At 41.7% G+C, this 11161-nt stretch overlaps 2 protein-coding genes across 2 annotated transcripts in view; one reads left to right on the top strand and one right to left on the bottom strand.

Annotated features, from left to right (window-relative positions):
• The window catches only part of zbtb40 (zinc finger and BTB domain containing 40), a 390649-nt gene that overhangs the window by 325857 nt on the left and 53631 nt on the right, over positions 1-11161 (bottom strand). The window lies entirely within an intron of this gene.
• Positions 481-9265, top strand: LOC148070595 (inter-alpha-trypsin inhibitor heavy chain H3-like). Its single transcript, XM_087801138.1, has 20 exons — positions 481-600; positions 748-777; positions 2144-2167; positions 2325-2479; positions 2550-2654; positions 2729-3002; positions 3342-3470; positions 5064-5180; positions 5238-5406; positions 5468-5593; positions 6008-6189; positions 6709-6891; positions 6954-7093; positions 7555-7715; positions 7773-7868; positions 7927-8040; positions 8176-8377; positions 8436-8608; positions 8846-8957; positions 9028-9265. Exons 1-20 carry the CDS (start codon positions 490-492, stop codon positions 9164-9166), a joined length of 2742 nt encoding a protein of 913 aa, XP_087657264.1. The 5' UTR covers positions 481-489; the 3' UTR covers positions 9167-9265.

The raw sequence follows: 11161 nt of genomic DNA, 5'->3' as shown, positions 1-11161 counted from the left end.
GTGAACGACCTCCACCACTAAATAAGTATTCTTGGAAGCCATGGACTTGTTTGTTTCGAGCCTTCGGGTCATCTTGACCCAGAAATAACACAAGGTTAAAGATATTGGCAGGTAAAGAAATTGTTAACACTATTATCTCAATTTTGTGTTCATCTAACTTTTGATGCATTTCAAAGTAACTTTCTACTTCATTCAACAACTACATGTATTGAAATATTTCTTGGCCACATAAAACTACACCACACAGTGACATCATCAATGACATCGACCTCTGATCACAGGATAACACTGTTTTCCACCATCAGGGCCTCGAACATGTCATTAAACACCTCTTTCGTCCCTTGACAGGAACACTCAAACATGGTTTTCCTCAGTGGGTGATGTGCCCGGGACAAGCCCAGTTTGTTGGTCAACCATCCAGGTTTGGCCCCTCCCATCTGGCCAGAGAGCTTTTCCTCCCGCTGAAGTCCAGAAGTTTTCAGTTTGGTCATGTCTGGTGTTGTGGGTGTCCGACTGCTGCTGCTGTGGGGCAGCGCCTGCCTCTGGCTGGCTGGGACGGTTGGCGGAGATCTGCTCATCTCTGACCTGGAGGACGCACAGGTACGATCTCTAAAATCATCTCATGTGGGTATGTCTGTGAAGATTGTTACTTATGTTTCAAACCCAACACAGAGTTGTTGCTCCTTCTGTTGAGTTTGTTCTATCAGTTCAAAGTTCGCATGTTGGTAAATATAGTTTGTGTTTTAGGCAGCCAACAGTGCAGCCAGATCAATGCAGGTATGTGCTCACACCTAACATCACATTCAAGTCGCACTCTTCTATGACAGGATTATAGTCCCTTTAATAATCTGTCTCAGTACTTATGGTATCTTGTCATATCACTGTACAGGGTTCAAGCACAATTCTTTAAATCTGTGTTTACAAGTTTTATTCCTTCACTCCCTATCATCTTTTGTCGAAAACATTTCCCCCATTATAGGAAAAATTTCCCAAACATGTGATATTTTAGTTAGTTCAGCATGAGTTCATGTACATCATAAGGATTGAGTCAAAACAGAAAGTTACCAGTACTTAACAACTGGCACGAACAGACAAAGGCTGAACAAAAAACGAGTATTGCATTTCTGCACTACACTTAGGCCATATTTTGAGTACACAAGTGTGTCCCAATGAGCAGTGTGCAAAAATGTAGTGCGCAATGCACTCCTTTACACCCTTAACGACCGGTGACGTAGATGGCGCTAAACCGAACATACTGTCGTCACTAACGACTCGTCTTCGGACCAGATACCCGTGTACATGTACCGAGAAAACACTTATTTTACCACAAAACAACACAACAACAATAATAACACAATAAAGCAAAACTTAATAACTTGTTTTAATTAGCGAAAAGGGCTGTCAAGTGTCGACAATATGGTTCCAATGGCTGATTGCAATTAGCGTTAAAAAGTAGTAGAAGCTTTTTCCCATTGCTCTTCAAGTATGCCTCATGCTAGAAGGGTGGAGAATACAAGAGGCTTCATTAGTTGGTTAAAAGAAAAAACATGATGGGTTGCTAAGGTTTTATGAAACAGCTGGTGTGGTATCATGATCCAGTGTCTTTATAGCACACTCCAGACTAAACCTTTCATAGTTTTTAAACTGAAATCACCACATACTTTTCTACAGTACTAGAAAAAAGATAGATACGGTACTGTGTCATGAAGCCTCATCTGCTGTTTCGTAAAAACTAATTTCCCATTACTAGTGAAAGTCTTAAATTGACCTGGCAACAAAATAGTAGGCTTAATGTTGTTATAAAAAGCAGGTTTAGAGTTTAAAATATCATACAAATATCAACAACTTTTTGTTGTTTCCGACAATTAATTCTAGGATACCACTTACTAACATGGGAGGTCTAGAAGAATCTCCAAAGTGAGGAAGATACGGCCCTCTCTCTCGTTCCTCATTCCTCAACTTCTGAGTATTGGAACTACCCTTACTCGTCAAGGAAGTGCGGATTTTGAGCTTGAGGAACCAGTTTAAGGAATTAGGAGATGACTGGGACTGGCCCTTGGCTCTCATTAATTACTGTCAATTGAAATCATTTGAGACTGTTTTTAAAAATCCATTAACAACAATCTTCCCTCTTTTCTTTCAGAAAAGAAGCACCAGCGATGCCTTGGTAAGACGATGTTTTGTGTAAACAACTAACAACCGACTAACTACATCACAGCTTCCAAACATGCCCTGACTCACCACAACACTCACAAACTACTGGTTTCATGTCAAGGTGTTTCTGTGTGCTTGAAAATAGCTCCTGACACTGATGTGTGATGCAGGTGGAGGTGTATAGCGTGAAGGTGGACTGCGTGGTGACGTCACGGTTCGCTCACACCGTCATGACCTCCACCGCGCTCAACAAAGCAAACGTTTCCAGGGAGATCTCCTTCGAGGTGGACCTTCCCAAGACGGCCTTTATCACCAACTTCACCATGTCAGTCTCCAACATGGAGCTTTTTCTCTCAAGTGTCACTCGCTTGTTGACTCTTGGTGTGACCTCACAGGGAGATTGAAGGTCGGCAGTATACCGGGCAGGTGAAGGAAAAAGAGAAAGCTAAGCAGCAGTATCAGAAAGCGGTTTCAATGGGACAGACGGCTGGACTGGTCAAGTGAGTTGACAAGTTCAACAAAGATAAAACTAACCACCCCAATAACTCACCGACAAATTCCTGTTTCCTCACAGAGCATCTGGGAGGAAGATGGAGAAATTCTCTGTGTCTGTCAATATCGCAGCCGAGAGCAACGTCACGTTTATTCTCACCTATGAGGAGCTCCTGCAGAGGAACAAGGGCAGCTACGAGCTCATGACTCGAGTCAAACCCAAAGTCCCGGTGCAGGAGTTCCAGATTGTCACCCACATCTACGAGCCTCAGGGAATCTCCTTCCTGGACACTCAGGCCACTTTCCTCACCAATGACCTGCTGCCTCTGGTGGAGAAAACAGTCACAGACAAAAAGGTCAACTTTTTACATTTTGAAGTCGAGTTACCAAGAGGGAGCTGAACAGGAGAGTGGAGACAACATGGATCAGTCAGAGATGACTGCTAAAGTGAGGAAAGCAGCGAGAGGAAAAGGAAAGGAAAGGAAATTTTCTACTTAAGGATCCCTGGAAGCAGAATTGAAATAAGAAAATTTGACTCTAGTGGTTACCACAACCCATTTTCTCCCATCGACAAAAGCTCTAGGATTTGGATTTAGTGAACAGGTTTTCAGGCTATGGTCTTAATAATTCCTTGTTCCAAGCTCTTTTCTATTGATGAGGGAATTAAGACTGACTAGTTTATTGTTTTTCTTCAGGCTTACGTCTCCTTCTCGCCCACCCTGGAGCAGCAGAGGTCTTGTCCAGGCTGCGACACGAGTGTGATCGACGGAGATTTCATTATCAAGTACGACGTCAACCGAGCCAAGAGTCTCGGAGACATCCAGGTATGATTACATTATAAAAAAGGTTACCTTTTATGAATACAGTTCTATTAGTATGCATAACAGGCTTGAGTGTTGGTTTAGCCACATACACTGTCAAGGTACCTTCTCCCTCCATTATCTCAGCTGCTCTTTTCCTCTTGAGAAGCAGTAGAACAAATGGCCTGCTAGACAAACTATTACAGCTATATTATGTATTCATAGCACTGTAGTTACATTAGGTAACAATGAAATATCTGTCCCTAATTGCTCTTCCACCTTGGAGTCCAACAAGACAAAAGTGTAACCAGTGACGTGTGGTGGGGTTGATGGTTGGTGAGGCACTGACTCCTTTAGTGTCAGATTTACAAGTATATGAACCCAAAAGGGAAACTTATTCAATTGGCTTCTGGTAATTTCATATTTCATCAACATTCTTCACAAACATATAAAGTTTAATAAATATATGATTTAATTAATAATTTCTTGGGGAATTTACAGTAAAGTTTAGCGAGAATTCTCTAGACTTAGGTTTGGCTCAAGAGTGAAGAATCCTGAGCGACGGTGTTAGACAAGTGGTGCTGTGATGACAGATAGACCCGCCTTGTCTTGCTTCTGATTGGTTAACATTGCGTCAGGCCTTCCGTGATTGGCTAGTTTGGCAAACCAGAACAATGTTTATTATGGTAAAAAGATAAATATTGAGTATTAAAGCATGAGAAAAACCTTTCTTTTTTTTATTTCAGGCTAAAATGTATTTTTTAAATATTATATTATATTTACCTTAGTTTTATCTCACTTTCGCGCTTCCTGAAAGGGCTGATTAATAGAAAAAACGTTTATTATCACCACACTCACTTGCATTTTCCTGCCATGGGGAAGGAGTATTGACTAACAGAAGCTCTTTCTCTTTTCTTTTGTCATTTGAAACACTGTAAGAAATCTCGGCTGGAGCATAATTAGATCTTAGGACCACTCAAAAAAAGACATATAAATCTGCCCTGTAAACCCTGGAGCTGGGATGAACCAAGATTGCTTAGCTTACTTTGTTTAGGACCAGCAGTAGCACCCACTCATAATGGACATCTCTTATTTGCATGAATACTCTCTTGTTTCCCAGGATAGCTTATTCAAAGTCGGAATTCCTTATCTGAGCAACCCAGCAAACCGAATAGGGCCATAGTCTTGAAATAGTGGAAGGTCTACAAGTGGTAACATTTCAAGACTCGCTATTCATAAGCATCAACATATCAGTCAGTCAAAAAACACACAACAGCACCATTTCGGTTTATTATTAAAAGACTGTGTAATGTTAGTAAAGCTATACTAATATTTAAGATAAATATTTAACTGCACTTTTCTTGTTATTTTTGTAAATATGATTGTGAATATATAATATAGTGCAGATTTATTTTCTATTCTATTTAGAATTTCTTTCTATTTCTTTTTATTATTATTATTTTTTTTATTTCTGGGTGTTTTATTTTCTTGGTATATTACTCTGGCTGTTGTTGAACCGAATTTCCCCTCGCGGGACAAATAAAGGATTCTGATTCTGATTCTTATAAGTGAAGCATTTGGTGTGTTATGTGCCTCACTTCTTCCTCTTTCTTCCAGATTGTAAACGGATACTTTGTGCACTTCTTTGCACCTCAAGATATGCCCACCATTCCCAAAAATGTGGTGTTTGTCATCGACAGGAGCGGCTCAATGTGGGGGACAAAGATGCGGCAGGTAAGTGACCTTATGAGGCTGCTTTAGTGTTTGTCGTGACACAGCTACTGGTTGCAGACACGAGAGGCGATGCTGTTAATCCTAGATGAGCTTCAGGAAGGCGATCACTTTGGCATCATCACGTTTGACCACAATGTGGATCGATGGAGGCCATCACTGTCCAAAGCTACCAAGGAGAACTTGAGGGAGGCCAAGGCCTATGTCCGAAATATCGAGGACAATGGAGGTGTTTAAAAGAGAATTTAAAATATTTGTAACTCTTTACTAATTGTTTCTCCTCCACTCAGGGACTGACATCAATACTGGTGTGTTAAGTGCCATCGACATGATCGTTAGCGACAGGAAGAGAAACACTTTGCCAGAGAGAAGCCTTGACATGGTGATTTTGCTCACTGATGGGAATCCAAATTCTGGTGAGTGTATTTGAACACAGATATATATATGCATAGCATGTGTACAATGTTGCAGGACCACTGTTCATCAATCTGACAGCTGTGGGAAGAAGCTGTTCCTAAGTCTAGTGGTCCCACTTTGGATGCTCTGTCAGCATCTTCCTAGAAGGGAAGGGGCAACAGAGTGAATGTGCAAGTTTGTGGTGGTTCAGAATTTTGGTTACCTTTCTTCTTTATTGGGATCTTTTTCTAACCACCCTGTGCAGAGCCCTCTACTCATCCAGGCAGCAATGATGCAGGAGCTGAGGACACTCGTGTTAAGATCTGTTAGACACTTTGAGTAGAGATGTTGCAGAGAAAAAAAATCTCAAACTTTCATGTCTGAGAGGTTGGTGGAAGTGGATAATATCAAGCTACATGTTGGTGGTTCTACAGGTGTCTCCCACATCCCTCAAATCCAGAGAAACGTGCAGGAGGCTATCGGTGGTAACATGTCACTCTACTGTCTCGGATTTGGCAACGACGTGGACTACTTGTTTCTGGATGTGATGAGCAAACAGAATAAGGGCTTTGCGCGTCGGATCTACGAAGCCTCAGATGCAACACTTCAACTTCAGGTGACAAACAGTCAGTTGACACAAGTCCAGAAAGAACAGATTCAAGTCAAGAAACCTCCTAGTTTATGTTAAACCTTTACGTCATGACTGACATCTACACGACTGAGGTAGAAAGTAAATCCTTTTCACAGCGGGTTAGACATTTGAATGAGAAATGTGAACTTACTTTGTGGCTTTATTATCACATGAATTTTAAATATGTTAGTCAACAAAAAAAAATCAAATTTAATGAAAATATTTTAAAGACCTTTCAAATAAAAAAGAAAAATTCACAAATTAAGTTTATTTTGTATTTTCACAAAACAGATAATTGAATACAATGAAAATAAGTTTTATTTGTTTCACTACATAATAGGTTTACTGAACTGTTAAAAAGGTTCAGTTTATGTTAACAAAGTACACATGTAAAATATAAAAATGAATACATACATTAAAAACAAGTCTTCGGTGCGTCAAGTTGAATTCAGTTGTTTAATAAGTGACCATTGAAAACTGATAACTGGCTCTTTTGGTCCGCAGGGTTTCTTTGAGGAGGTGTCCAGCACTTTGCTGCTAGACGTGAACATGCAGTACCCAGACAACACAGGGTACCTGACCACCAACCACTTCAACCAGCTGTTCAATGGCTCAGAGATCGTGGTGGCCGGCCGGCTGACTGACAATGACATGAACAACTTCATGGTGGAGGTTTATGGTCAAGGGGTGAGGAAAATGCAAAATGACCATGGATCTTGTCTTGTACTCAACTATTTTTTTTGTCTCAGCTTGAGGAGGTCTTCCGGGTGAAGGAGAAGGTAAATGTTCTGGACTGGGCCACCGTCTACCCAGATGAAGATTATATATTTGGGGATTTTGCGGAGCGTCTGTGGGCTTACCTCACCATCCAGCAGCTTCTGGAGAAAAGGTCAGTTGGAGTCTCAGATCCAGGTGAAAATCTTTCTGAAAACTTTACAACCTAAGGAAATGAATGGTATGTCAAACAAGTGATGAAACATGAATACCAGGGCCAGTTAGATTCATCTTTTTTCACTCATGATGAACCTTGTGAATGTCCAGTGGCACCAGATCCAGGAAGAACACGACTTGATCGGCTTACACTCTCACATCTGTTTTCCCTGCCCCATTCTTTGTGTTAACATATGAACATGAAAGAGCCTCAGGTGGTTTTACAAGCAATTTTTTACATCATGAAAACATATTGGAGCTACAGCAGATTTGCACGGCTGAACTCTTTGTTTGTTGCTATAAATGTTTTAAAGGAAATAGAATATGCTTTTAAAAAGTTCAAAACTATTTTAGACATCATCAAATCATCAGCATATACAAAATTGTGTACCTACACCAAAATGGCGGTGTCTCCTGCAGTAAGAGTGGAACCTCAGAGGAAAAAAGCAACTCCACAGCAAAGGCCCTGGAGATGTCTCTGGAGTACAGCTTTGTGACCCCGCTGACCTCCATGGTGGTCACCAAACCCGAGACTGAAGATGGGCCCACGGGTCCTCTTATTGCTGACAAACTGACAGAGGGTAGGTTGGACTTCTTGAGCTGACATCCATCGTGTTGATAACATGTTTGTCTTGCAGAACAAAGACAGGAAGCAGAGAGACGGGGTGACGCTATTCCACACAACCAGCTTTCCAAACAGTATTTCAGCGCTCCATCAACGCCGGTTTATCTGGGTAAACTCAAGTCTTAAGCGACATCTTAGTTCAGAAACTTGATCAAGTTTGTTCGTAGTTGATGGGGATCCACATTTTCTGATCGAGCTTCCAGAGCGAGGCGACGCCTTGTGCTTCAACATCAACGACAAGCCTGGAACAATTTTCAACTTGGTCAAAGACCCAAATTTAGGTGAGACCCCATTCTGAAGAACTTTAATTCATAAACTCTAATAGAGTGGTGACACCTTGCAGTTCTTTTAAAATAGCTCACTTATCCGTTAACTGATACATCATTGATCATCTTGAGACTCACACCTGTCCTCAGGAATCCTGGTCAATGGTCAGACCATCGGTGACAAGAAGGTTTCGGCCAACAGCACCATCAACACCTACTTCTGGCGATTTGGAATCATCCATCAGGAATATGGGTTGAAGATTGACATAACGACTCGATACATAACCGTGTTCCAGAACAACAAGCGGAAAAAGCTTTTGTGGTCCGATCTAGGCTTCATCAAAGGTCCCAAGTGAGTTCGTACACTTCTTAAATGAGGATTTTGTGGCTAACATTGCCTGATTCTCCAGTGTGGATCTTGAGCTGTCGAAGGATCGCAGCCTCACAATCACGCTCAGAGATTCCGTCAAGTTTGTGATTCTGCTGCACAAAGTATGGGCGAAACACCCACTGAACCAGGACTACCTTGGCTTCTACACTGTGGACAGTCACCTCATGTCACCCCAGGTTCATGGTCTCCTGGGTACTGTATGGATGATCTACCTTTGTTCGTTACAATTCTGTCTACCTTCTTCTCTGCATTACAGTTTAGTAGCCCAGAAAAAAGAGCCTATTTTACTGATACTCTTGCCTCTGCTGATACTGACCTATGACATGAGTTTTTTTTAGGTGGTCTGGTAGTACTAAACCCAGAATATCTGTGTATTCTGTCATTCAAGGGGTAAAGATCTACTGGTGAAACAATGCTTTACTCCTTCAGGTCAGTTCTATCGAGGTGTGCAGTTCGAAGTGACTGACCTGCGTGAAGGTGAAGTTCCAGAGAAACCTGATGCCACCATGTTTGTGAAAGGACACCGACTCAACGTCACCAGGTCTTCAGTCGAACCTGCTTCATGAAGCTGTCGGGGTCTTGCTGTACCTAACCTTGTTCTGAATCCATAGAGGCTGGCAGAAGGACTACAGGACAAATGTGAAGAATGGAGAGAGCGTCCCCTGCTGGTTCGTTCATAACAACGGGACAGGCCTGGTGGACGGCTTGGCCGAGGACTATGTGGTGTCAGGTGTTTTTAAAACTATCTAGAGTTGGTGGACGTTTTGTTTCATCAGTATCTCCTGTTTGACTCAGACCGTGTTTTCATTTACTCACATTGAAAATAAAAGTTTTTTCTGAGCCTTGAAATAGATGCTTCTCGTTTATTTTGGCCCTTTTTCACTTCACCTCAGGCTCTGCCAAATCTATGCTGCATGCAACATTAGGTAGACACAATACCAAAATATCAGTCCACTATCGGGCTATCTGTGTCACGATCCAATCAGGGCAGGAGACCCAGATGCGGAAGAGTCAATACATCCACGGAGGAATAGTTCAGAAAAAAACTCTTTAATAAATCCAGAGTGGTCCGTAATAGGAATGAATAGAAACAAAAACAAAACACGCACTCGGGACGAAGGCAGGGCACGGCTGGAGATCGGGGTCTCAATGGCAGAGGCTGGGGCAGAATCATGTGCGGGAGGGGCTGAGTGGGGAGTGAGCGCTTCTAGTAATTTAGCGAGACTGAAGAGAGACGCGCTTTCTTCCAGTGACGCTTCCTCCACAGCGCATAGTCTCTCAGCTTGAATTCTCAGCGCATCCTGAAGCTCTGAAACTTCCGCTGGGTCCATGGTGGCCAGAGTATTCTTTCACCATCTGATCAGGGCAGGAGACCCAGATGCGGAAGAATCAATACATCCACGGAGGAGAAACAAAATCTTTAATAAATCCAGAGCGAACTGTAATAGGAATGAATAGAAACAAAAACAAAACAGGCACTCTGGACGAAGGCAGGGCATGGCTGGAGATCGGGGTCTCACCAGCAACTAAAAACCAAAAGACAAAAAGAATCACGTGAGTAAAATAAAGCGCTGACAATGTCATCAGTATCCACAGGATAATCAAAGTTCAGATCAAAAGGCGAGGGGCGAAATCGAAGGGAAAGCCAACCTGGTCCGGAAACGCAATACTCTGGAAAGTTCTTCAATAATCCACGGAGGAATAGTTCAGAAGAAAAGTCTTTAATGAACCCAGAGTGGTCCGTAATAGGAAGGAACAGGAACAAAAAACAAAGCAGGCACTCGGGACGAAGGCAGGGCACGGCTGGAGATCGGGGTCTCAACAGCAACTAAAACAAAAAGACAAAAGGACTCACGTGTCCACAGGATTTACAAAGTTTAGATTCAAAGGCGAGGAGCGAGATCGAAGGGATAGCCAACCTGGTCTGGAAACGCAATACTCTGGCGAGTTCTTCCGGGTAGAGACGCTCTTTATCAATGGGAAGAACCCGCCACTCAATCATCCCCAGCCGCGCACCTGCCAACGTCTGTCAACTCAAAACACAGGACACATAAAAACGGAAAACCACCTTCAAAATAAAACAAAAGAACATAAGCATTACAATACAGGTTTCAATTTTCTCATTATTATAGAGCACAATTATATTCTGTACTTTACTTAATTTTTTGTTTGTTTATTTATATCATATTTTTATTTAATATCTATTGTTAAGTGACCAAAATTCTTAATATTGGCATTGTTCCTACTACTACTACAACTAATTATAATTTGAAAAAAAAACTTTCTTCAGAGACAGTTGTGATGTTGTGCTGATGTTTATAGTTTTACGTTTTTTTTGGCGATGTCCTACTTTACTCTCTAGTAAAGTTTTCTTTTTTTTCCCCTTGGCTCCTCTTTGCCAAAATATGGTAACTCTTGAGTTTTCTCTTGGTCAAGTTGACCCAAAGGCCCTAGAAAAATAATGTGTTTGTCATATCCCTTGTGTTGCCTCTGGGTCAAGGTGAACGACCTCCACCACTACATAAGTATTCTTGGAAGCCATGGACTTGTTTGTTTCGAGCCTTCGGGTCATCTTGACCCAGAAATAACAAAAGGTTAAAGATATTGGCAGGTAAAGAAATTGTTAACACTATTATCTCAATTTTGTGTTCATCTAACTTTTGATGCATTTCAAAATAACTTTCTACTTCATTCAACAACTACATGTATTGAAATATTTCTTGGCCACATAAAACTACACCACAC

The sequence above is a fragment of the Callionymus lyra genome, chromosome 10 (genome assembly GCF_982586985.1).
Source record: "Callionymus lyra chromosome 10, fCalLyr1.hap1.1, whole genome shotgun sequence".
Classification (NCBI taxonomy): domain Eukaryota; kingdom Metazoa; phylum Chordata; class Actinopteri; order Syngnathiformes; family Callionymidae; genus Callionymus; species Callionymus lyra.
This window is presented reverse-complemented; position numbering and strand designations above follow the sequence as displayed.

Coding starts and splice junctions, on each gene's coding strand:
- LOC148070595 (XM_087801138.1), top strand. CDS start 490: ATGTCTGGTGTTGTGGGTGTCCGACTGCTGCTGCTGTGGGGCAGCGCC. Junction 6,190..6,708: donor ATGCAACACTTCAACTTCAG/GTGACAAACAGT, acceptor TTTGGTCCGCAG/GGTTTCTTTGAGGAGGTGTC. Junction 8,609..8,845: donor CCAGGTTCATGGTCTCCTGG/GTACTGTATGGA, acceptor TTACTCCTTCAG/GTCAGTTCTATCGAGGTGTG.